General features: G+C 37.3%; 1 protein-coding gene and 1 long non-coding RNA gene across 3 annotated transcripts; one reads left to right on the forward strand and one right to left on the reverse strand.

Moving 5' to 3' along the window:
- Positions 1-318: 318 nt before the first annotated feature.
- Cdkn2aip (CDKN2A interacting protein) lies at positions 319-4042 on the forward strand. 2 transcript variants are annotated; one of them, XM_047551011.1, is made up of 3 exons: positions 319-1140; positions 1651-1750; positions 2194-2330. In XM_047551011.1, the coding sequence occupies exons 1-3, from the start codon at positions 869-871 to the stop codon at positions 2200-2202; spliced, it is 381 nt and encodes a 126-aa protein (XP_047406967.1). In that variant the 5' UTR covers positions 319-868; the 3' UTR covers positions 2203-2330. The 2 variants fall into 2 exon arrangements, with proteins under 2 accessions (XP_047406967.1, XP_047406966.1); XM_047551010.1 differs by having other exon boundaries at positions 646-1140; positions 1651-1781; positions 2194-4042.
- On the reverse strand, positions 2150-16245 carry LOC124983607 (uncharacterized). Its single transcript, XR_007108469.1, has 6 exons — positions 16120-16245; positions 13003-13092; positions 7640-7776; positions 5692-5840; positions 3976-4010; positions 2150-3340 (listed from the first exon to the last, which is right to left on the reverse strand). It is a non-coding gene; the product is annotated as an uncharacterized LOC124983607 (long non-coding RNA).
- Positions 16246-27350: the final 11105 nt, after the last annotated feature.

The raw sequence follows: 27350 nt of genomic DNA on the forward strand, positions 1-27350 counted from the left end.
GCGGAGCAAGGACTAGCTTCGAGACTGCACCCCACACGGCGCTAGCCAACGGAATCAATCGTTTAACTTTGATATTTTTAATATTACTATCTAAATGGCACTCCCCTATCCTAAACGCCGTCTGAGACTCGGCCTCAGAATGCTTCGCTTATCTACATTCAAAACAGTGCCAGGAGCGGTTTTCCGGCAAAAACAAAACAAGAGCAAGCTTTTGTTTATTTTGCTTCTGCACAGAAGCCAGCGTCGCGGGGCGGAGACCCGTAGACTGCGACGCTAAACCGCGACACCAGGTCTCCAGGGCTCGACCCACCTGCCAGTCAGCCCCACCGACCAGGCGGCTCGGACGCGGGCTCTCTCGCCCTTACGGTCGGCGCCGCACCGGGACTGGGTGGGGGCAGCCGGAGCGCGCGGCGTCATAAAGCGAAGCCGGAACGCCCGGGCGTCCGCCGAGATTCGGGACGCCCCGGGCGAACCCCATTAGCGGCCCGCCCTCGCGGGGCGGGAGGCGCCAAGCGCCCGCCTCCCGTCTCCCTCCCTTCCCCCGCGGGCTGCCCCTGGGCTGCTTGGCGCGGCCCCGGCGTTGCCGCGGCCCGGACGCCGCAAAGCGTCCTGGGAGAGCCGGCTCGCACCGGAAGGACGCGCGGGCGCGCGGCGGCGGCGAGGTTATAAAAGGGAAGGAGCCGGCAGCAGGCGGAAGTGGGCGGTTCAGCTGCTTTGGACGCTGTTGTTTGGTGTGTGGGCCTCTTGAGGGGCGTTCTCTGGAGGGCCGCTGGTGCAGGCCGCAGTGACAGGGCCGCTCGCCCCTGCGCACCCCGCCTCTTCCCCGGTGCAGCGTCTGCTCGTGCCCTCCGCGTCCTGCAGGCCCAACATGGCGCAGGAGGTGTCGGAGTACCTGAGCCAGAACCCGCGGGTGGCCGCCTGGGTGGAGGCGCTGCGCTGCGAGGGCGAGACTGACAAACACTGGCGCCACCGCCGGGAGTTTTTGCTCCGCAACGCCGGGGACCTGGCCCCCGCGGGTGGCGCTGCCTCAGCTAACACGGACGAAGCTGCGGACGCCGAGAGCGGAACCCGCAATCGGCAGCTGCAGCAGCTCATCTCCTTTTCCATGGCCTGGGCAAACCACGTCTTCCTTGGGTGCCGGTGAGTAAGGAAGCGTCCCTAACCGGCTCTCGGTTTCTCTCCCGCCTCCAGACCGAGACGGGGGACCCGGGACCTTGAGCCCTCGGTTGTACCGGCCTCGGTGGGGAGGGGAAGTTGTGAAGCGCGGGAATCCGCGCCACCGGCTGCCCTCTAAGGGTGAGAAGGGCGTCCCTGCGAGCCGCCGGCATAATTAACAGTCCGTGGGTGTCCCCGTTGTGTGCGGGGCTGTTGGTGGAGTTGTTGGCGTAAAGCTGACAACGCTCTTGTAGAACGAAAGTTAGACTTAAAGGTTAGTAAGGAGTGACCCGCCTTCCAGATCTAAGGCATTTGTTTATGGGGTTCCAGGAAACAAAGTTCTTGGCGGTTGGTACACTTTCTTGATTGCAACCAGGAAATGCAGTTCCTGTGACTTTTTTTTTTTTTTTTTTTTGAATTTTTTTAATTTTTGCACACAAGTAGTAGCTTAGGAAAAAAAAAACTTTTTAAAAGTGACTTTTCTTTCTTTTTCAGGTACCCTCAAAAAGTTATGGATAAAATTCTTAGTATGGCTGAAGGCATCAAAGTGACAGATGCTCCAATCCATACAACAAGAGACGAACTGGTTGCCAAGGTGAAGAAAAGAGGGATATCGAGTAGCAATGGTTAGCAGATCATAGATGTGAACATACATAGGAGTTTAGAAAATAAATTTGATATAATTAGGAATTATTGTCATTACTAATTTTTTAACGTCAGAATTTATATAATGTTCTTAAATTGGAATGTTAAATCTAAGTTATATGTCTTTGTGTTTTAGGCTCTGAATTTGATAGTTTATTTTGCTGTAGCATTTGAAGTGTCCAGTGTTGTCTGATGCTGTTAATATTTTTAATATTAGAAATTAATGGTTATGCAACACTTTTAAGACGTTATTTCACACTTTTTAAAGAAACTACTAGTTCTGAACTATTTTCACTTTGTACCTTTATCTGTTTGAATACTTGTCAGCTGATATGTGTAATGTATTTTCTAGTTAAATATCTGTTTTCCTTTTTTTTTTTTTTTTTTTTTTAGAAGGGGTAGAAGAGCTATCCAAAAAACGAATCATAGAAGGAAAAAACAACTCTGCAGTTGAGCGAGATCTTGCAAAAATTTCTGCCAAAACAGAACGTACATCAGCTCAGCCAGAAAACAGTTCTACATGTTCGGGGTCATCCACCAAATCAGAGAGTAGTGGGAACTCCACTCGCAGCGCTGGCATCTCTGGTCAGAATAGCTCTACAAGTGAGGGAGATCGATCTGTTTCCAGCCAAAGCAGCAGCATCATTTCTTCTCAGGTAACAACAGCAGGATCTGGAAAAGCTTCTGAATCAGAAGCTCCAGATAAGCATGGTTCTGCATCATTTGTTTCTTCGTTTTTGAAATCCAGTGTGAATAGTCACGTGACCCAGTCCACTGATTCCAGACAACAAAGTGGCTCACCTAAAAAGAGTGGTTTGGAAGGTTCTTCAGTCTCTGTTTCTCAGAGCAGCTCAGAGATTGAGGTGCCCTTGTTGGGTTCTTCTGGAAGCTCAGAAGTAGAGTTGCCATTATTGTCTTCTAAACCTAGTTCAGAGACAGCTTCAAGTGGGTTAACTTCCAAAACTAGTTCAGAGGCAAGTGTTTCATCATCAGTTTCTAAAAACAGTTCCTCATCAGGCACATCATTACTAACTCCCAAGAGCAGCTCAACAAATACATCACTGCTAACTTCCAAAAGCACTTCCCAGGTAGCTGCATCACTGTTAGCTTCCAAGAGCAGCTCCCAGACCAGTGGATCTATGGTTTCCAAAAGCAGTCCCTTAGCAAGTGTGTCCCAGCTAGCTTCTAAGAGTAGTTCTCAGAGTAGCACCTCACAATTGCCTTCTAAGAGTACTTCACAGTCAAGTGAGAGTTCTGTCAAGTTCTCTTGTTGCAAATTAACCAATGAAGATGTGAAACAGAAGCAACCTTTCTTCAATAGACTGTATAAAACAGTGGCATGGAAATTAGTAGCTGTTGGTGGCTTTAGTCCCAATGTGAATCACGGAGAGCTCCTAAACGCAGCTATTGAGGCTCTGAAAGCAACACTGGATGTATTTTTTGTCCCACTAAAAGAACTGGCAGATCTGCCTCAAAATAAGAGCTCTCAAGAAAGTATTGTATGCGAATTGAGGTGCAAGTCAGTATACTTGGGCACTGGCTGTGGAAAAAGCAAAGAAAATGCGAAAGCAGTTGCATCAAGAGAAGCATTGAAGTTATTTCTTAAGAAAAAGGTGGTGGTAAAAATATGTAAAAGGAAATACAGAGGCAGTGAGATAGAAGATCTAGTACTCCTTGATGAAGAATCAAGACCTGTAAACTTACCTCCAGCATTAAAACATCCTCAAGAATTGCTATAATCTATATGTCCAAAATATCACTGCATACAGTATCTGGTATTTGAAGAGAAAACTGGCTTACTTTTTTGTACAATATAAAACACAGGCTTTCACAGATTTTGTATTGCTTTTTTCCAGTTTTGCAGAAAATTTACATTCTAATTCTCTTCACAAGTAGAAGTTGTAAATAATTTATGAATGACAGTACACATTAAAAAGGTATGCATTAACAGCATACCAGTATGCTGTTTTATTTGCTGAAGAAAATACTGTCTTCTATTTTTAATGATGTATTAGGTACGATGTGTAGTTCTGTAGAGTCTTAAAATTTTTGTACTACTTTAAATTTGGTGAAAATGTATTAAGTTGTCTACCATGCTTTTTTTTTAGCTGAATAAATCACATCAAAGAAAAGGGGACCACAGTATTTGAATGTCTGAAAGTCTGTGAAACTTACGGTTTTAAGAATGTTGCCCATAGTGTTGAACATGTCTGTAAAAGAATAAAGAAAAAATAGTTGCCTCAGACTATTTTTATGAGAAGTTGTAAGCATTTTTTTAGATATAAAGCAGTATAATGTACTTATTGTTATTTTATTCTGAAGTTGTTTAAAATTCACCATGATTTTGACCGCTGCTGATTCTTTAAGCGGGTTAATTTATGTTTTGAGGTAAAATACAATTTACACTTTTTCTTAAAGACATAAATGTGGGTTTCTATATTAAGCATATTTTGTGACTACTATTAACAGATTGATTTGTTTTAGATATTAAATGCTTTAAGCTATTTTACCTTTTCAAGAAGTTGTGTTTTTTTTCTCCCTTAGGTCAGAACCTTACAAATAAGCTTCCCACTATTAGTCATAGTAAATTACAATCCAGTGATTTTTTAAAGTGATACACAACTTTTTATGAATAGGGAAGCTGCAATTTTCAAATCTCAGAAAAATACTGAAAATTGATAGCCATCTTCATTTTAATGAACCTGTTCAACTGAATTACATCTGTTAGTAATAGAGTAGAATTTTATTTGTCTTAGGTAATTCTAACTATATTAATATATTGTGATATATTCTGTTTTCTTTAAACTCTGGCCTAAGATATTTGATCTTTGTGGCCTTCTGGCTTCCTAGATACTGTTATTAGGTGCTGCACATTGAGCAGTCATGGTAAAAATAGAGAAAAGAAATGACCTTTTATGGGCCAGCTGTATTGAAACTTGACATAAGCACAATTTATGTAGAAAAGTATTCCTGTTTTATATTCTAGGAATAATAGACAAGGATACATTTGTTTTTTACGCTTGAAATGAAATAATCAGGGACATTTTAATTTTACTAGATAACATTTTTAAATGATTCACTTTTGAGGATGTTTCATTGGATACCAGAGCTAAAACCCGTATTCTCTAAGTGGGTTACCTTTATACATTGTGGGAAGTAATAACATGAATGTACTGTGAAAGCACTTTTAATTGCTCACTTTCCTTAGTCTTGGAATGTATATTTTGTGGGACAGTGCTTACCGAAAAAGTGAGCCAGAAAGTAGAATAAATACATTGCTGAAATACATCTAATTAGGTGATTTGTTAATTTCCTGAAATGTCTTTTTTAAAGTTAATATAAAAGTGTTATATACTTAAATTGTAGTGGGGTTTTGATGCCAAGGAAGCTGCCTGGTAGAACAAATGTTTCACATACAAACATCTGTTATAGTCTTAAAGCAAAAATACTCAAGTTAAAATTTAAAGAACCTGTATTAAGAGTAATGTGTAATTTCACAATTCCTCAGAAGAGTAGATTGCAGAAGACAAGCACTTCAGGATTTGTTATTATTGAGGTAAAATCTTGGTTCTCTCTTACTAGACATGGAACTTCTGGTAAACTTTGTTTAGCCTTACTTCAGCTATAAAATAGGACTAGTAGCCTCCTCATAGAGCAATGAAGATTAAATGATGTTTGAAGTACCTAGCATAATGCAAGCATACCGTAGTTCACTAATTGTGTATATTTGTATTCTAATTTCCTCATGACCTTATAAGTAGCTATTCTCATTTGACCAGTGTTTTCTAATGAAGAAATAAACATGATTTGGTCAAAAAAATTTCCATCAAGCCCATGTCTGGTTTCAGAACCCAAACCCTTAAGTATGTTCTGTTGCTTTATCATTCTCACCTCTGCAAAAATTTTTTGAAAAGAACACCTCAGAATGTGATTTTCTGCCAGTTTAGATCAGTGAGCAAAACATCTTTCCAAAGACCTTTGAAATGAATCTCTTCAGAAGCTCCTGTTTGTTATTAATGATTCTCTGTAGCTTGCATGTCCTGAATAGGTGGTGAATCATCCCATGGGGTACATTTGAAGTTTGAAAAGAAGAAGGAATAATTTGAGATCAAATTTAGTGATTAAAGAAGATAACAAATAACAGATTTTTTAAAATCAATGAGGTACGACAGTTGTCCTAAGACATTTTTCTTTCTTTTTTTTTTTTTTTTCATCACAGAAAGTTGACTTTGAAGTATAGAACTGTTCATTAGTCTTTGACCCAAATTCTTGGGATTTGCCACTGCTGCCATTGGCCAGGGTAATTGTCATAGGGTATATATAATTCTAAGGTCTTTGATAATATATTATCTAAAGCCTGTGTCAATTTAAGTTGCCTGTGAAAGGGACAGTGTGCTGTCAAGGGCAGCTCTTGGTACAGATTTCTCCTTGATGTTTGGATCCCTGAGTTAATGGCAGCAACTGGGTACCAGGTCAGTCCCACGGGTCTTAACACTGTTACAATTTAAGGGGAATTTGCAGGCTTAGTCCTCAAAAATTGGGCTGAAGTTCTAAGTTGACCCATTTTCTAGACATGACAATTCTTTGAATATCAATTTTCACAACATGTTTTCTGTGGATTATGAATAAATGAAATTCATTTTGTACCTTAAGTAAAAATAGATTAATATAGGGCTTAGCAAATCTTTTTCTTTGCAGCTACTCCCCAAGAAAAGTATCAACACTAGACTTCATGTATCTTTGACATCCTTAACACAACTTAATTGCTCTCCAGCTAGAGCCACTTCTTTTCACTTGTTTTCAGTTTTTGACTGGGGATGTGACTTGTGGGTGGTAGGGTGCTTACCTGGCATATGTGAGGCCCTGGGTTTCAGTACCCCACACTCAAACCCTTTCTACTGTTTTCTTTCTTTCCTTTAAAAAACAAAATCATCTGAAAATTAATTTTAAGATTTCTCATTTTCTGTTCCTTTGCTATTTAGCCAGCAAGAAAAAGTGTAATGAGCAAGACACCAAACTCAATTGCATTTTGAAATAAAGAGAAGTAACAGTAAACAGGGTTAGATACATTCTTTTTAATAAAAACTAGAGATTTCATGTGCCAGTACTTAGGAAATAATCATAAATATTCTAATTTTGAAACGATAGAGTAAAATCAGTCCTTGGAGGGCACTGGGTTGCAACCAATAATATACAAGCAATAAATACACTGAACTCCAACTATTATCTTGAAGTGGAACTAAGAATGTATGTGGCTTGAAAAGAAGCATAAGGACATGCACAAGGTGGACTATAATGGTAAGAATCACTTAATGTTTTTCTTAGACTGTTTTCAATGTACCATGGCTTGGACACTTTGAAATAAAACCTGAATTCTGAATATGTAATCAGTGCTTTTTAAATTATATTTTAGCCATATTTCTCCAAAGTAAAATGACATTAGCTTTGTAAAACAGATGAGCACAACTACTTTGGTCAAAGGTGGGTGGTCACACCCCATAGCTGAATTTCTTCTAACTTCCAATCCCAATTTTTGAAGTACCTCTTAGGACTGACCAGCAACTATGAGTACAGTGTAAATAGTCAGCTTCTTCCTGCAACAGGCATTAGAGTGGGTATAAATAGAAGCTGCCAGTTTACTACAAAGTGGAACTCAAAACTATTTTTAAATAATGTGTCATATTAGAATTTTATAATTAGTGAAGACTCAAGTCAGACTTAAGGGACCATTACAGAAATGAACATTGAAAGAAACACTAAAAACAGTTGTCGTTTATTTCTTACTTTTTAAGCATGAAATACAATTGCAAAAGCCATACACATAAAGTCCAATAAATACCTGTGTAAAAGAATAAAACTGTATGTGCAATGCAGGAACTCAAATCCAGTGTTCTTATAGAAGAATGATGCCTTGGCTGTAATTTGGGTCACTGAATATAAATACCAGTGAGACACACTGTCCATGATATTTGTTTCCTATATTCCAGAAAATAGAAAGTACAATTATTTTGAGGAAAAATCTAAGAAATGTTATTTTAACTGTTTTAACTAGGAAACTTTTTAAAAGAGTAAACAGTGGGGCTCAGTGATAAAAGCAGCGCTGTTTAGCATGCCCTCTATTGCGCCAAAAAGAACAGGAAGCTGCTCACATATGATCTGAAATAATTATAGAAAAACATTTTCTACACATTCTATCTGTACAATTCAAAGGGACAATTTAGATTCAATGATATAAGCAATGATACAATGAATGGAACAAATTACATATTTTATGACTCCTTCCTTTTTCCTATATTACCAATTTTCTATAATAAATAAGGGGAAAATGATTTTCATGGAATAAAAACTAACAAAAGACCAGGTGCAATGACCCACACCCGAATCCCAGCTACTTGGGAGGCAAAGGCAGGAGGATGGTAAGTTCAAGGCCAGACTGCAACTTGGTGAGACCCTGTCTCAAAAAATTAAAAGGGCTGGGGATGCATTTCTGGTTGAACACCCTGGGTTCAATCCCCAGTACCATTAAAAAAAAAAAAAAAAAAAAAAAAAACTGAAGGCTTCTGGACCTTAAATCCAGAATCACTCAGTTGCACAACACCAGGGGGAGCCATTCACATGGAATATAGTATATATCATTTAATACAATGAAGTGCGGTGCCCTTTGGAGTTGTGGGGAAAAGCAGCCTTTTTGGAAACCGTGATACTGTATAAGTAAACATCAGAAAAATTAAATAATTTGAGAACTGGGAATGTAACTCGGTGGTAGAATACTAGCCTCACATGTTGTAAGGCCCTGGGTTTGATCCCCAGCACCATAAAAAAATAACAATTTTATGATTCTATGAAGAAGAGATGGCATATAAATTTTAACAAACTTATTGGAAGTAGCATATGCTAAAGTTATTTGCTGAAGCTGGGGCACTTCTCATACTTGATCACAAATTATTTGCCCAACACATTCTTCTACAGGAAGAATTATTTCAAGACCGTAGCCTAAAATCAAGCCATGTGCGGTAGAGTAAGGCTGTTTGGGAAGTTATATATTTTTCCTATTCACACGGCTTGGGGGAAATTCAGGAACTAGGCAGATGATTTATGTCAGCTCAAGTATGTATGAAAACTGTCTGCTTTGTGTTCTTGCATACGGATAGAAAATGTGCCGTAGTTTATTACGGAACATTCAGTGTAAACCCACCATTTCTCACTCAGTTTCTCTTTCATTTCTTTTTTTGCCCTGTTGTTTTTCTTGGTTAACTTGTTGATGTCAGCTAACATAAATGAGTAAAGATTTTAAGACTTATACTTTCAGAAACCATGGAAGATAACATTTCTATAGTCAGATATCTGTCAATATCAGTGTGTTGTTGGCTCTGGGAAAATAAATCACTGACCCTTTTGATCTGTATATAAGCATAAGGCAAGAGGGAAAAGAGTGAGACAGAAAATAATATCAGGTCAGCTCAACTCTGTTTCTGATAAAATATAACAGTGAGTTTTTGAAGAATTTGGTGGTTTTTAAAAAATTTAAAATGGTGTCCATTCTTATTGTAAGGGAATCTATGCCATCACATAAAAAAGCATAGTTTCCTAATGGAGCTCACCCTACAGCAGACAAAATAAAATGTCATTGACAGTATATTAGTTTTGTACTGCTGCTGTGACAAATTCCCACAAATTCAGTGGCACACATAATACAAATGTGTGGATTAGAAGTCCAGTGTGGGTCTGAGTGGGCAAAGGTTTTGGCAGCTCAGTGTCCCTTTCTGGAGGCTCTACAGGAGATTTGCTTCCTTGCCTTTTCCAGCTTCTAGAAGCCACTCAAATTCCTTGGATTGTGGTCCTCTTCATCTTCAACTTTTCCCTCTCTCTCTTTTATAAGGACCTTTGTGATTACTCTGGTTTCACCCATATAGTTTCCCAATTTTAAGATCAATTGCTTCCAACTTTATTTTTATCTTAGTTGTTGATGGATCTTTATTTTTTTCTTATTTTTATGTGGTGCTGAGGATTGAACCCAGTGCTTCACACGTGCTAGGTAAGCGCTCTACCTCTGAGCCACAACCCCAGTCCTCTTAGCAGCTTTAATTCAATCATCTTTAAGCTTAATTATCTTTTGCCACATAATGTAACACATTCACAGGTTCTAGATATTAGGATGGTAGGTATCTTTGGGGGTCCTTCTGGCCTACCACATACAGATTTGAACTCACCACTATCACTACTACCTTTATCTTAGGAGTACTGGCTTTCTAACTTCACAAATGACAAGTGTTGACTGTCTTTCTGCTGAGCAAGACATACACACTATACAAATCCCATGCAAAGTGGTACAGCTCAAAAATGATTCTACAATGCTGCTTGATAAATTGCTGTAAGATGCAAATTCTTCTTTTAAGTGTTTCATCACTAGTAGTTTGTCACTTATTCCTCAAAGTCTAATAAGGGAATCTCTTTCAACTGAAAGTATCCTTAAAAGAGACTTGCTACCAAAGATCAGGTAATAGAAGTAGAATTTCAGGTGCAATGGCAAATAAGTTATCTGAGAGCTTTTCAAGACTTCTCTTGGGCATAGAGTAGAATCACAGACTTGACCATGATGTTAGATGCTATGGTATAGCTATAAAGTGCTCTGTGGCTCTTCTCATTTACTTATTGCCTAATTCTGATAGAAATGTTAAATGTCAATATTTTTTTGTTGTTGCTTAGCAAAAATACATCTTAAATGTAGCTGGACAAATAGCCAAAGGTACATATAAATATTAAAACACTGAATTGTACAGTCTGTAGTCATAACAGTTAAATACATCCTAGGCAATTTTGGGGGGGTAGTACCAGGGATTGAACTCAGGGGCACTTAGCCACTGAGTCACATCCCCAGCCCTATTTTGTATTTTACTTAGAGACAGAGTCTCACTGAGTTGCTTAGTGCCTCTCTTTTGCTAAGGCTGGCTTTGAACTTGCAATCCTCCTGCCTCAGCCTCCCGAGTCACTGGGATTACAGGCATGTGCCACTGTGCCCAGTCATCCTAGGCAATTTTTAAAAATCACATTGATTGCCTTTATCCAGTACTTCACTGCAAGGATCCCAAAGAGGTAACAGGGAAGTATTCACAAATATTACAATATATGCTTCACTCCAGAAATTGTTTTTTCACCATGGCATGGTGGCACACACCTGTAATCCCCATGACTTGGGAGGCTGAGGCAGGAGGATCATGGGTTCAAAGCCAGCCTCAACAACTAAGTGAGGTCCCAAGCAACTCAGCATGAACCTGTCTCTAAATAAACATTTTATTCTTACTACTTTTTTTTTTTTTTTTTTTTTTTGGTGGTGCTGGGGATGGAACCCAGGGCCCTATGCTCACAAGACAAGGCACTTTACCAACTGAGCTATCTCCCCAGCCCCTAAATAAACATTTTAAAAAGGGCTGGGGATGTGGCTAAGTGGGAAAAAGCCACTGGTTAATCCCTGGTACCAAAAAAAAAAAAAAAAAAAAAAAATTGTTTTTTTCAAAAAAACACATACCTGAAATCTCAGCTTCATGGGAGGCTGAGGCAGGAGGATGGCAAGTTTGGGGTCAGCCTGGGCAAATTAGTGAGACCTTGTCTCAAAATTTTAAAAATGGCTGTGGTTTTGCTTGGTTGTAGAGCAACTTGCCTAGTATGCACAAAGCCCCAATTTCAATCCCCAGTAAAACACACACACACACACACACACACACACACACACACACCATACAAATCTCAATTTTGTGTACTTGAGAGTACTTGAGAGTTCTTGAGATTGGGGCTATTGCTCAGGGGTAGAGCAGAAAAGGTCCAGGGTTCAATTCAAAGTGAGGAATGAGGAAAAGGAAGAAGGGGAAAGGGGGAGGGGGAAGGGTTACTCTTGGAAAGGATATCTTTATTTCATTATTCTACCACTGAATACATTTTTAGAACATTTTTTGGAATGACCATTTTTTTTTCCCAGAGACATAGTCTTGGGAATTGCTTTAGTGATTTATAGAAAATATTAGTACTTCATGAATTAATTTGATATTTACATTTACTTGGGGTTAGGGTACAAAGTGCATTACTAATCAGATGGAGCCTCAACATTCCTCACCAGTTTTGATGATTCGCAAGTCCCCACTCCAGATCTCACTGTTTTTTGCAAACTGGTTTAGATATGCAATTTGTTCTGGTCCAGTCTTACCATTTCTTGAATGCCTGTGTATGTTCTTTTGTTGTAAGTTACAGATATTACTTTAAAATAGCAAAACAAAACTTATTAAAAGGATACTGGGTGGTGGATTGAGTGAAAAGATTAAACAAGCAGATCTTAAGAATCTTGTGCAGACAAATTCATTAAAGCACTGTCACCAAAACAATTCAGTTTCAATCATTTTATGCTCTAAAGCTTCACATTCTCTGAGAAGAGAGTCTGGGGGGAAAAAAAACTGAAAACTTTTCAACTATTGCTCTTGGCTTTTCCAACATGGCTTGAGCCAAGAACATGCTTGAATTCAAAACTGTGGGACCAGAACAAAGGTCAGTTACTAATCTGAAGTTGGGCAATAATAGGTCTTTGAACCAGCTAAAAATCTGTCCTGAGTTGGGCACCTTGACTGACATTCCCATTTGGGATCATGTGGCTGGGTACAGGGTGGGCAGTGGTTGTGGTTAGGACAGTTCTCTTATGTTCTCTGCCTCAGGGATAATTCTCCAGAGGGCTGCTTTAACCGCAAAAAGGAAAAATAGATGACTTGTAGAATGTCTCAGTGTTAGCAAGTACCCTCCCACTTACCCCCCGAAAAGGAGAGAGAGAAAGTAGACAAAGGAGACTAACCCTAAGCATAACTGAAGTCTCAAAAACAATTTGAAATTGTTGAAAATTGTAGTTGAATTGAAAGTTGATATAGTTAAATATTTAATAATATTCCAAGAAAAATTTGATAAAGGTAAAAGACAGCCAGAATCAATATACTGAAAGAGCGCACCACATATCAGGAAAAATTGACCTATAATACTAAGTACGTTGTTGAGCCTAAGACCTAAATGAGAGTTGGTGGGAAGAAAATCAGTTTTATTCAAGAGCTAGCACCCTGGAAGATTGGGGGAGCTGTTGTCTCAGAGCTCATCTTTGGGAACTCAGGAACATGAAAGGACTTTTACAGGGAGGAAAGGCGATGCAGGAGGCAGCGCAGGAAGACTACATACTGAGTGTGGTCTTCATCATCTGGCATGTGTCCCTCTTCTCTCTCTCAAATCACAATTGACCGCAACCTCCTGGGGCTAGTTCCTGCAATTCTGTAGACAAAGAAATTAATTTTCTGCAAGTTAAACATCACAGCAAGTTACTTCTTTGTGTTAGTTGATGCACAAGACTAAAGAACAAGTGGGGCATTACATATTCGGATGTTATCCGAGGGTCACAATACGTTCTGGGTTTAAAATACAAAGTTTATTTTGGCAATTAGCATATTAATCAATTAGGAGTAGCTTTCTTTAAAATTTAGAATGCCAGACACAGGTAGGGAAAGTAATTCTGCGAAGAACAACTAACCAAGGAGCTAGTTTCAAATATTAACACAAATTTTCATAAAATTTCTGGACTTCAAAGATGTTTTTTAAAAGGGATACTTTGAGTGTTCAAGCAAAAAGATCAAGTCATTTTTATAAGCAAAAACTCAGAGTGACCTTGACTTCTTCACAGTAACATTTAGCACCAAAGATACTAAGGAAAAAAACATGAAGAATTTTATATCCAAGCAAACAGGGATTCCAATATAAAGGAAATAACAAAAATTTTAACATGAGGGGAGCTCAAGGAGTATTGAACTCATGAACCTTACATAAGCAATGTCCTATAGGAAACTTTACCCAACAAGAGGGAACAGAGATAGCTACAGCAGTGGGACTGGAAGCAATCACTGACTACTTAGTATGACAGAGATTAAAGCAAACTCAGGTTAAAATGACAGAAAGTAAAGTTTATATTTTCTGGCAATGTAGAAATGAGATAAAAGTTGGGACAGAAAGGACAAAGGAAGTAGGTGAAAATAAATGTACAAATTTACTCATCTTTAATAGATAGGGTCAACGTTTGCTATTTGATGCTGGCAAATCAAATAACAAAGTTTTTTTTTTTTTTTTTTAAGCATACAAGGTAAATACCAATTGGGAATAGTATGTAGGTAAATAATAAATTTGGAAATAGTATATAGTATACATCAATAACAATTATCTAAATTTGGGACTATATAGTCATAGAAAATTAACAGGTACTGTCTAAAGAAGGGAGAGATTATGGGCGTAATATAAAGTTATGTTATACAAGTAACCTCGCCTCTGGGAAACCCCCCCAAATCTTACTACTTATCAAAAACAAAACAACAACAACAACAACAAAAAATAGAAAATAAACAATGCAGTGACATCTTGAAAAAGATTTTAAAAGCACAAAATAAATAGGACAGAACCAATACTAAACATACTTGTCTCATCAAAAAATCTAAACAAAATAAATAATCTCAACAAATAAGCTTACTTATTTAAAGAAAACAATTTTCGGATTGAATCTCAAAGCAATATACAACTCTATGTTGCCTTCAGGAAACAACTAGAACAAAAGTATGAAGGAAGCTTGAAAATGAAAGGACAGTCACAATAGAAAAATAAAAATAAAAAGTATCACATTGGTAATGTGTGTAGAGTGCTTACAATCTTGCCTTGCATATAGCAAGTGCTATTAAAACGTTGACCAAAACTGAACTATCCCAAAAAGAAAGCAGGAGTTGAGCTCTTACTATCAGATAAGTTTGAATTAAGGTCAAAAATTAATAAACGAAGATGTACTTCATAATGGTAAGGGGCATAACTCACAATATAAATAGGCTAATAGTTAATAGTTATGAATAGTTATGCACCAAAAAGTAGAGCATTGACATTCAACATTTATAAGGAAAAATTATAGGAGATACCAGACAAACAGACTCAAGTGTATTCATTACTTTCAATCACCTCTCATGTTCCATGACAGATCAATGGACAGCAGAGAATCTAGATAGCATAATTTTAAAAATAGATCTAACACATATCCTACTTATCAAACACTGATTACTGAAAAAGGCAATAAGATTGATTTTTACAAGTGCTCATGGGACATTTATAAAGATAAAATATAATTGTACAGACAATTGTCTCATTGCAATGCAAAAAAATTAGGAAGACTGAGACAGAACGATAACAAGTTCAAGGCCAGCCTCAGCAACTTAGCAAGACTCTAAGCAACTTACCGAGACACTGTCTCAAAATTAAAAATAAAAATAGGCTGTGGCTGTGGCTCAGTGAGTAAGTGCCCCTGGGTTCAATCCCTAGTACAAACAAATAAACAAACAAACAAAAACCAAACAAAAATAAAATATTAGGAATAATGTCACTAAAAAAAAAAGTATGTGACATCTGAAAATTTTACGATAATTTCTTAAATAATTCTAGAATGAAAGAAATACAAAGTAATTAGCAAATAAAAAATGGAAAACATTATATATTTCAATATATGGAATGTAGTTCAGGTATAGCTCAAGTGATGTTTAGATCTGAAGCCAAATTAAAAAGGAAAATGTAAATTAAAGAAGAAAAATAAATGTAAGCAAAGCAGAAGAAAGAAATTAATGAAAAATCAGACGTTAATGGAATAGGAAATCAGTTTTCTAGCAAAAATATAACATCATAATCAGTCCAGAAGATAAAAAAAATTTGAAACAGATCAATTACTATAAGAAAAAAGGAAACTTACAAAGTTACCCTTAAAATGCAGCATTCCCAGGTAGTTTCACAGAGGAATACTAAAAAATCTTTAAAGCAAAGACAATTTCAAAATTTTAACTGTTCCAGTCCTCATAAAAGAGCATTTTCATCAGTGTTTTGTTAATGAGTCAAGGATACCATTAAGAGAATCTCAACAAAGATTGCTCACAAACTGAAAACTTTAGTCTAATCTCAGTTATGAATGCAATGTAAAGATTCTAAGTGAAATATGAATAAAAAACTCCAGCAACACATTAAAAGAATAAATGCATCATGATCAAATAAAGTTTATTCTTGGGTTGTAAGTATGGTGTGCCATCCTTGGATAAAAGGAAGATGGTAACAAAACAAAACAACAAAACATAACATATACTTGAAGTGCCCCTCTCTGTTCCCAAGAACCAAACCAAGTTAAAGGAACAGTGAAAGCGAGTCTGGGCTGGAATGAATGCTCAGATAAATACCATCGTGAAAAGCACTGGCTTTCTCCGATGTATGCTGGGAATTAAGGAAAGTTAGTGTTACCTGTGGAAAGCCGCTTTCTTGCACGCATGCCAAATTCTGGGATGCTGGTTATACAACGGGACAAAGCAAACTAAGTTAGCGATGTCACTTCTTCTGTAGTCTGCCTTATAAAACACCTCTCCCTGCTGTAATTGGTGCAGAATTCAGGGCTGTGGCGAGGACAAATGTCACTCGTCCAGCAGGCTGGCCGCCACGGAACAAGTTGTCATGAGGGATGGAGACAGTATTTTCTGGACTGACATTGTGAGGAATGGAGGCATTACTTGGAGAAACACTGTGAGAGACAGATGCAAACTGTCCAGACTGTCATCACTGAACCTTCCCCATAAGAATTTTTCAGTAAACCTTAAGTCTCACATGCTCTGAGTGCTTTCTTTGGTCTCTCAGTAACCTATCCCACTGCCCTAGCACAACTGGGCTGTGGATAGTATGTATAGTCAAATATTAGAAATGGTCAAATAGTAGGAAATCTACTTCTTGACCATATTAGAAATGGTCAGATATTAGGAAATCTTCTATTGTCTTTATTCATCATAAGTAGAAAAATTATGTATTAAAAAAATTCTTAAAGGCATGTGAAACTTTTCATATCCATTCTTGACACTCTTAACAGGTATATATTGATATATCCTTAACCTGATGTAATATACTTATCTCAACCACAATGACATCATCTGTTTAATATGGAAACACTTGGAACACTTATTAGATTCAGGACAAAGCACGCACCACAGTGCATGCCTGTAATCCCAGTGACTCAGGAGGATGAGACAGAAGGATTGCAAATTCAACACCAACCTTGCAATTTAGCAAGACCTTGCCTCAAAACAAAAAGGCTGGAGATGAAAAAGTGATAGAGTGCCCCTGAGTTTAATCCCCCAGCACTGCAAAAGAAAAAGAAAAAATAATAATTCAGGACAAGATAAGTATTGTCTTAAGCAATGGAAAATGGAATCCAATAAGGAAAAGATATTGTTGTTTAAACATTGGAAAGGAGATAAAACTATTGTTAATTAACTATGATAAAAATGCCTAATAGAATGCCTTCAAGTCAATTAAAAAGGCTAAAAAAAGAAAGAAATTTAATAAATCTTGTCTGTTTAAATAATATAGTACCTGCAACAAAAGGAGGTAAAGTCATTGTGTGTTTAAGCAGAGAAACAAGTTTTCCTATTTGTCAGTGGCCTATGATGGTGACTCACACCTTATGCTCATTAACAGAACAGAGTTCAAAGGTCTTTCTACCCAGACCATTGTTGGTGGAAGAGGACCTGTGCTAGTGGCCTGTTCCTTTGAGGAAGAAGTTTGTTTGGGCAACCTCTGCTCCCATGTCACTGGACCCACAGATAGGGAGGGGTCAGTGGGTTGGTCCTTGTGATGCTGACGATGTTCCTGACACTAGAGGTTGGTTGAATCACAAGGAAGTGATTCTTTTTCTCTCTCCTTCCCTCCCTCCCTCCTTCCCTCCCTCCTTCCCTCCTTTTCTTTCTTTCATACTGGGGATTGAACCCAAGGTTACTTTACCACCGAGCTAAGTCCCCAGTCCTTATTTTTTTCTTTTGAGGCAGTGTCTTGCTAATGCTTAAGTTCTCCCTAAATTTCAAGACTGACCTTGAACTTGCAGTTCTCCTGCCTCTGCTTCCTGAGTTGCTGGGATTACCAGCACACACCCATGCCCAGCAAGGACACAATTCTTAATTGTGTGAATTGAAAGATTAAAAACTATCTGATATGAATTTGGTTTTTTGCCTTTGTTTTTCATTCAGAGAATCAGATGGAAAGTTGAAATATTTTATTGTTTATAATTTGTTCATCTTTGATTTTTTTTTTTTTTTTTTTTTTTTTACGGTGCTGGGGATTGAACCCAGGACCTTGTGCTTGTGAGGCAAGCGCTCTATCAACTGAGCTATCTCCCCAGCCCCTCATCTTTGATTTTTAGATCAAGGATTTTTAGTTTTTTTGGGAAAGTGGTCTTTTTTATTTTTTGAGGGGGAGTAAATTAAAATTTATTTCATATTTATTGCTCTGTCTTAGTTATTACTTGCCAGACATTCCTGTTCTATGTCCAAGCTCCCTCACCTGCCTAAAGAGACTAAGGTCTTTTGAAAAAAAAATTTAAGTCTTTTTTTTTTTCTCTTTAGGACCACATCCATGCATCCTAGCTGCAATAATGTCCTAGAAGTTTTTCGATTATTTTTCTTATATTCTGGCAGGAATTGATCTCATTCTCACCTAACTTATTGAATTCTTACCATCCACACTATATGCATTTTGAAATTGAATTAATTTTCTAGGAGTGAAAATAAGTCATTGAGGTCATTCCCTTGTGTAAGCCAAATGCCTGCCTGGTCATAGGTTAAAAAGAAGTGACCTCTGGTCATTCTTCTGGTGTCCACTTTCCTTCAAAAAGATTTAGTAGGTGGCAGGTGTTTCCAGGGAAAACTCTCCTGCTTGTTTTCTACAGATAGCTTCATTCATTTACAGTTTTGAGGGGTTTTGCTTCCTAAAAAGGACTATAATATGTTATTTGCAAGTACAAAATAAGCTACAATAAACTCATTATTCTGTATAATGAAAATGTATTTATTAAAAAAAAGAATGCTTTTGCCAATAACTCTGATGGTTCTTAATAGGGACAACAAAATACAAACTCCCCCCTCATTTTTTCCCCTTGTACTACAGATAGGAAGAGTTGTTGGTCATGCAGTAATTCTGGAATGCTCCCTCATCTACACCCAAGCTAGTCAAAGCCTTGAACTTCACCATTACAAAGCAGTTATGATGCAGTCCCCCCGCCCCCCACACACAAAAGAACAGCTGAGCAAGTGCAGTTACTCTTTGAGTCCTTCCTCAAACATTGGAGGCTTCTTCTTCCTATGCTTTTTGATAGAAAGCTAGTACTATTCAGAGTATTATAGACTTGTATGCATACAAAACAGTTTTAAATTCATTTTAGCTCCACCTTTACATATTTTCTATTATCACAAAACAATGAAGGGAATAAGTGAGAACGGACTTCAAAAGAAAGTGGAGCATCTAAGATTGATTGATATTGGGATATCCTGATTGAAACACCTGATGGCTCAGATCCTTCAGGTCTCAATTCAAATGGCACCTCTCAGAGAGGTCTTCCCTGACCAGCCCAATAACATAATTCCCTCCCAACCACACTGTCTTTAAATGGTTACTCAAGTGGAGTTGCCAGGAACCCTGGAGTTCTGCAGGATGTCACTAAGGGTTCCTAGTGATCACCTACGATTTTAAAACAACAACAACAAATTTTGAACTTAGCATGCTGAGCAATGCTGGCAGTCACGGTGATCAAATAGCCTATTAGCAATTTCATTAGCGATCTTTTGACCCTGTGTGGCAGGGTTCATTAAGATGTGTTCATTTACTTAAGTTCTTCTTTTTTTTTTTTTTCTTTTGGCACCAGGGATTGAACCTAAGGGTGCTTAATCACTGAGCCACATCCCCAGCTCTATTAAAAAATATTTTATTTAGAGACAGCATCTTGCTGATTTACTTAGGGCATCGCTAAGTTGCTGGGACTGGATTTGAACAAACAGTGGGACTGGATTTGAACACACAGTCTTCCTGCCTCAGCCTCCCAAGCTGCTGGATTATAGGTGTGTGCCACAATACCTGGCTCTACTTCAGTCCCTTCTTAGTTTGTGACACTATATAAAGAAATCTGATGCTAATATGATAATTGGTAAGTGCTATTGCTGAAGCCATGTTGAAGAGAGGAGACCCTCCTCCATTCCAAATTACCTCAACTCCCCCATTTGCTCTTATATGCTGCTGAGTGATAGCAACAAATGAGCTCTACTGGAGAGAAAACTGGAGTGAAATTTTCATTCTGCAAAAGGCATTCCAGTGCACTGTGACTCAACTGTCATCCCTGCTGTGTTGCTGTTGCAAACATTGCAAAACATGCATAGTTCAGGACAGAAGTGAATTGTATTGTTCCTGTTTGATTTTTAACTTGAGAACTTGAGATTCTTTCTCTAGTATATATTACACCTTCCGTTTTATATTTATTAGTATTTGGTTTTTCCAAAAATGTTTGATTGCCAAATACAGCAGTTTTTTTTAGAAGATAGGAGATAAAAGAGTAACACTCTGGATCTCTACCCATGAATAATTCTGATTAAGGCTAATTATAACCTTCTGAGTCATTTCAGTGCATGAATACAGTAGAAGGATGCAAAAAAATGACAAAGAAAGTTACCTGTCAATGGGTTTTAGGTGGGTTGGTAACCCAAGCAGGCATCGTGTAGATTCTGCTAAGTGTTATATGTCAAGCAACTTAAAAACACAGCAGTGGCTCCAAAAATTTGAAAAGAACTTAACCACAAATTAAAGTTACTTGATAGCAGGGGTGCTGATTCCTTTTTTTTTTTTTAAAATACACTTTTAGTTGACACATGGTAGCTGTACATACTTATGGACTTCAGTGTGACATTTCAAAACAAATATACGATGTATAATGATCGTATCAGGGTATTTGGCATTTCCATCACTTCTAAGTGTTCCATGTGCTGATTCTTTTAAATAGCTGTTGAAAACTCAAACAGAGGAAGGAAAACTATTACGTAAAAAAAAAAAAAAAAAATCACATTAAAAAGAAATCCACATTAGGTAGTGAGTGCACACGTGTAATACCAGTGACTTGGGAGGCTGAGACAGGATTGTAAGTTCAAGGTCACCCTCAGCAACTTTGCAAGGCCCTCAGCAACTCAGAAAGACCCTGTCTCAAAATTTAAAAAATATTTTAAAAAGACTGGTGATGTGACTTAGTGGTAAAGTGTTCCCTGGGTTCAACCTCAGTAGCCCAAAAGCAAAGAAATCACATAGTATGGAATAGTTTATAGTATTTTAAAAATTTATTAGCTTTACTAATTGTTCAGAAAAGGAAAAGTCTGACAGTGAAAATCTTGTAAGGACAGTAGGTAAATTTATAGTGAGTGAATGCCAACATAAGGTGAAGTATGAGAAATTGAAAGGATTCCATTCTCAACAGAATATGTCAACACAGTGATAACATGTCACAAAGGGGATCAGAATTAGCTACCCCAGAATATGACACTTTTCAAAATAACTTATTTCAAGCTGAAGGTATTTGAGATTCAACAGATACAGAAAGAAGCCTTCCCAGAGTTTTTTTCATCTGACTAAAAGTAGAAAATTTCTGAGATATTGAGGACTGCCATAGATCCTTCTTCCCTCTCCTGGGAAAGTATCTCTCTCTCTCTTTTTTTTTTTTAATATACTGATGATTAAACCCAGGGGTGCTAACCACTGAGCAACATCCCCAGCCCTTTGATATATTTTATTTTGAGGCAGCGTCTTGCAAAGTTGCTAAGGGCCTCACTAAGTTGCTGAGGCTGGCTTTGACTTGCAATCCTCCTGCCTCAGTCTCCTGAGTCACTGGGATTACAGGCCTGCACCACCACCCCTGGCTTCTGAGGAAGTTTTATGACTACCTAGACAAGCTGACACTGGGACGGATCTGCACAAATTTGCAGGCCCCAGTCAGTGAACTTAAGAGAGTAGAGGAAAAAGTTTTCATTCTTTTCCTACGTGCTGAAAAGTTTTGTATAAACTGCAAAGTAATAGATTTTCTGTTCAGGTTGATGTCAACAGATTTTACAAATAAATGTCAATGGGCAGCATTAGTAAAATTTGTAAATATGATAAATCTCAAGAAAACTTTTTCCTGCTCTTAAGATCTACCTAAACAAGGAAAGGTCAAGACACAGTTAATATTTTGACTTCCTATCTGGAAACAAATTTCTGTTTTACAGGAACTCTGTCTACAATCTGTGTTGATGGTGTCTCATGAATGCTCCACAAGAATTTTCACCTCTTATTCAAAGAAAGAAAGAAAGAAAATCCTGACAAGTTCACAACATACTTCTTTCTTCACAGAGAGGTGTTCAAGTAAAACAAACAATAAAAACAATGAGAAAACTTTGGGGGATAAAATTACAAAGTTCTGAGTGATTTTATAAAACTGCATTAAATAAAGTCCTGTTCACTTGAGAATATTTTAAAAACTGAAAATCTGGACAAAGGCTGATTTATGAATATTTATGATACAAATACACAAATCCCCTGATGTGTAGAGAAATTAGGTGGCTTAGCAAAGGAAAAGTACTCCATCACAGTGTTGACCCGAAACGTGACTTACAGGAGTTCTTTTCAAAAAAATAATAAGCCATGTTTTTCTTTTAGTGCTCTGAAGATTAAGAATAGCAGCAGAAACCAGCCTATATAGCAAAGACTTCATCACACAACCTAGTTGACAATTGTCTATGAGGCTCTGGAGAAAATATTTTGATTCCAGGTAATAAGATTCTTGGTTTTAAAAGGAATCTGAATGTTTGGGAAATTCTGACATGATTCCAATGCTGGGTGGCCCTAAGAGTAAGGAAAGATATTAGGAAGTCTCAAGTGTTACTGAAAACCACCTGGAAGAACTTTAGAACAAAATGGAACAGCCTTTTCCCTCCCTTTAAACACTATTGCATGACTGGATGAGGAACCCTTTCTCTAAACCTTCAACTCAACTTGAGAACTTGACTTCCAGGGAAGAGATTTGTAATCTGCAGTCAGAGAGGACATTCAAATGAGATTCACCCACCCCTCTCAGACCAATTCTGAATTTCTGTGAAAGAATGTCCCACTCTTCATATTCATGGAAGGAAATTGATTGCTAACAGTTCACCTTCTTATATGAACAAACATGTTTTAACAAGTATCAAGAACAAGGACAATGAGAGATTCTCATTTTAGTTGAAAATTAAACCTGTGGGTGCTTATTTCAAATTAACCTGAGGGTCCAGTATTTATACAACCAAAAATAAACACAAATATCCTTTTAAAGAGACAAATTTAATTATTTTTAATTTCAAAAATAATATTTTATGCATAATTAGGCCTATAAAAAGATCAAGAAACAATAACTTTGTAACTATTGTGCTTACATATGAATCTGATCATGTTGCTTAATAGGAAAATGCTTTTCAAACACATATAATTGTGTTTTAGAATTGATTTTTATTAACACTGTTTTAACTTATGGTATTAATAGACTTTACTATTCGACATTGTAACAGTAATAAAAATCAATTTATGACTTTAATTTAAATTAAATCTACTGAGACTACCTTTTAAGAACTTAAATTCCAATTTTGGCTTAAACTATTTACTTATTTTATTATATTTGCCCTTATGAGTTTTAAAAACTTATAAAAAAGGGAAGAAAGATTAACTTCAAGAAAACAGGCTAAATTTAACTGTTTTTTTTAAAAAGAAAGTTTGTTTAAAGGTAATTTTTAGTTTTAAGTAGAGGAGAAAACCACCCCTGCATATATGCCTATCATATACCTGGTAACATACCTCATTATCCTTTTACATAGTAGAAATGTGTAATAACATTTTTAGGGCAACTTGGATAAGGTTAAAAAAATCAAATATAAAATTTAAAAGAAGGCAGAACTTATCTGTGTATCGATACTACTGATATCCTTTACCACCTTTAAAGTTCTTTGTAGGGAAAAGGACTGCATAAACAGAACATAGGTTCCCTAGCAACACAGTACGGCCTAGGAAAGTTTAGGCTTAGGAGTATCCAACGTAGGGATCCTTTGACCACCAGGGGGCAGCATAAGGGCATTGCTTTCTCAGAGAATAAAGTTCAAAAAGGAAAAAGAAGATAACATTTGATCCAAGATATATGGATTGGACATCTTATGTGCCAAACACATTTAATGGAGGATGGAATGGTGATAGCCTGTATCAAAGGAAAAGTTGCCTGCTTCTAATTTTACCAATAGTTTAGTTTTTCAGTCTTTGAATGAACATCGCTTTTCTCTTTTTTCTCACTTTTAGTACCTAATTCTGTTCTTACTGTCACTTTTGGAGAATGATAGTTCAGATAAGGCCATGATCAGTTCCTAAGTGGAAAAAAATTGTCGCAATTGGTCACTCTTTCATTATAGATAATGTCATATTTTTCTCAATGTCATTGACGAAATTATTTTCTCTCTTCGCCTCCAGAACTAAATTATTTACTATCTGGTCTTTCACAGAAAAAGTATGCATATCTTTGATCTACCTCTTCATCATCTTTTCCTTGCACAACTCAAAAGATTCCAGGCCATGCATAACCTTGATTTCTGTTTACTTCTTCAGTTACCCTGGCCTCTTTATTTTCCTCACACACACAAAAAGTACTTTCCTCCTTCCTGTCTTCTGTACTCACTGTATCCTTTATCTAGAATGCCTTTAAAGATTCACTCTCTCCTTTAGATCTCATCTTAAATACCACTGTTTAGAGTGAATATCTCAAATAGCTATTTAACATTGGACCTTTTAGTGAAATTCTGAATTCTTCAGTGAAACTTTTTTCATGTAATGATCCAAATAAATATACCACAATCCATAAAGTCCTCTTTCTAATCTATTTTAAATAGGACACACTTTTCCCACAAGTTTAGATCATCATATATTGTTCAATTGCCTTACTTATGACTATGATCAGCTTTCATGGTCTTTGTAAAATTTGATTACATTACTGGTTTCCAAGATTTTCAATCTCAGTAAATCAGGATGAAATTATTATGTATGATTTGTAATACAGTGTGCATTCAATACTACTGAGGATATGAAAAAGGACAAGAAAACTACCTGTTTGGGTAAAATTCATAAGTTCTTTTGCATTAGATTATGTTTTCTGTTACAACAGAACACAAATGAAATTTGCTAGAATCTTTGTAAATTAAAAGCAGCACCAAAATCAGTAATTCTTTTTATTAGTTAATGACAATCATCTTAGAACATTATCTTATGCCCCCTAATTAAAATTTCGATTACAGCCCACCTGTAATCCCAGCTACTGGGGAGGCTGAAGCAGGATTGCAAGTCTGGGCAATTTAGGAAGACCCTGTCTCAAAATTAAAAAAAAAAAAAAAATTATAGGAGCTGAGGGGGTAGTTCAGATGTAAAGCACTCCTGGGTTCAATCTAGTACCAAGAAAAGGAATGTTTCAATTTCAGGATGGAGTCAAAGCTGAAGGAAAAACTGAGTAAATATCCTGACTATGAAGAAATATAATAGAGGAAAGGAAACAAACAAACAAAAAACAGGCAAAGTTGGATTGTAGTTATTTATCTAGTCACATGAAATAAGAGAGGCATATTGTGGGGGATGAGAATATGCTGCCCTAAAATAGGCCGTTTTATCATTAGTTTGAGCTGAAAGCAATTGAGAAAGAACAGATGCAGGAAGAGCTCGGTCCTATACTTTTCTACCTGAAAGCAAGACACAAGTTTCCCTTGGTGAACGTGTCCCCTCCTTCATGCTAGAAAGGAAAAAATCACCCTTAACACAAAAGATGGAGGTGATGCCAAGATAAGTATGCCTATGTGAACCTTATCAAATAAACCCTCTCTTTCATTAGTTTCCCCTGTTTATCATTCCTTTTAAGACAGTACGTAAACCCCTCAGTTTAATTGCTTCTTTGGTTCTTCACTTTCTACGAAGGCCTTTGTGCACATAAAAAAATTAAGATACTATCAAATAAAATTTACATGCCCTTATTTTGGTTAATCTGTCTTTTATCAGTCTGATTTGCAGGCTGCAGTAACTGAACCTAAGAAAATAGGGGAAAGTTTTTCCCACCTACAAAATTATTTAAGAACATTATCCACTAGTGTTATGTTTTGGATGTGAAGTGCCCCCCAAAAAGTCATGGGTGGGACAATGCAAGAAGATTTAAAGGAGAGATGAGTGGGATGGGATTAACTGAGTAGTAACTGAAGGCAGATAGGGTGTGACTGGAGGAGGTGGGTCATTGGGGATATGCCTTTGGGGTTTATATTTTGTATTTTGCAAGTGGAGTCTCTCTCGGCTTTCTGATCATCATGTGAGCTGCTTCCCACTGCCACACTCTTCCACCATGATGTTCTGCCTCACTTCAAGTGCGGAGGACTGGAGTGGGCTAACTATGGACTGAGACCTCTGCAACCATGAGCCCCCAAATAAACATTTCCTCCTCTACAATTGTTCTGGTCAGGTCTTCAATCACAGCAGCAAAAAAAAAAAAAAAAAAAAAAACTAACTAAAACAACTAGGCATTTACTCATAGTTTACTTTTAACCAGGAAGGGACAGTGGCTTAGTGGAAAGAACTTGAAAGTTAAAAAACCCTGGATAGAAATCTTGGTCCTATCATTTAATAAAGTATCTTGACAAATTATTTCAACTTTTTGCCTCAATTTCTGCATCTATAAAACAAAGACCTACTTAACATACTGATTATGAAGGTTATGTGGGATGAAATATATAAAATAGTACAAAGTAGAGCCTTGGTAACATTTAATTCTTCAAATTGATGTCTATCTCTGTAGCTAAGATTGCTGAGAGATGAGCAGGATGGATAAAATGTAAATCTTGAGCTTTTCTTTCTTTAATCCCAGAGGCTTGAGAAACTGAAGTAGGAGGATTGCAAGTTTAAAGCCAGTCTCAGCTACTTAGCGAGGCCCTAAGCAATTTAGTGAGATGCTGTCTCTAAATAAAATGTAGAAAAGGGCTGGGGATGTGGCTCAGTGGTTAAGCACCCCTGAGTTCAATCCCAGTACCAAAGGAAAAAAAAAACCCTAAATACATAAAATCAGTGAGCATATAGATGATCATCTCAACCTTAGATGGAAAAACTAAAATCAGCCTGAATGACCAAAAATTGGAAAGTAATTAATTTGTAGTATTTTCAAATGATGAAATTTTATTTAGCTATTGAAAATAATATAAATTAGTATATACATTATCAATTCAACTATGTAAAATGAAAGGACACAAATAAAAAATTTTGAATGGAAATACAAAACAATACTAAAAATACTTTACTTTTTGAATGCTGGTGATTTATGACTGTGTAATTTCAATATTCTTTTTAGTGTTGCTGATTTTGAAAATTTCTTCCATAATCAATTGTTTTTGATTTGGATAAGAGGTGTTACTGAAAAGCTCCTGTGATAATGTAGGAAAGTACAGAGACGAAGTGATTAAATTAGGAGAGCTGTAACCCAACCAGTTCATCATGGTTTAAAAGGAGAGACAGGGTAGTAACTGTAGGCAGGTGGGTTGTAGATAGAGGAGGAGGATCACTGGGGATATGCCCTGGAAGGGTGCATCTTCTCTGCAGGTCCTACTCTTCCCTCTCTT

Source organism: Sciurus carolinensis, chromosome 4, assembly GCF_902686445.1.
Source record: "Sciurus carolinensis chromosome 4, mSciCar1.2, whole genome shotgun sequence".
Lineage (NCBI taxonomy): Eukaryota > Metazoa > Chordata > Mammalia > Rodentia > Sciuridae > Sciurus > Sciurus carolinensis.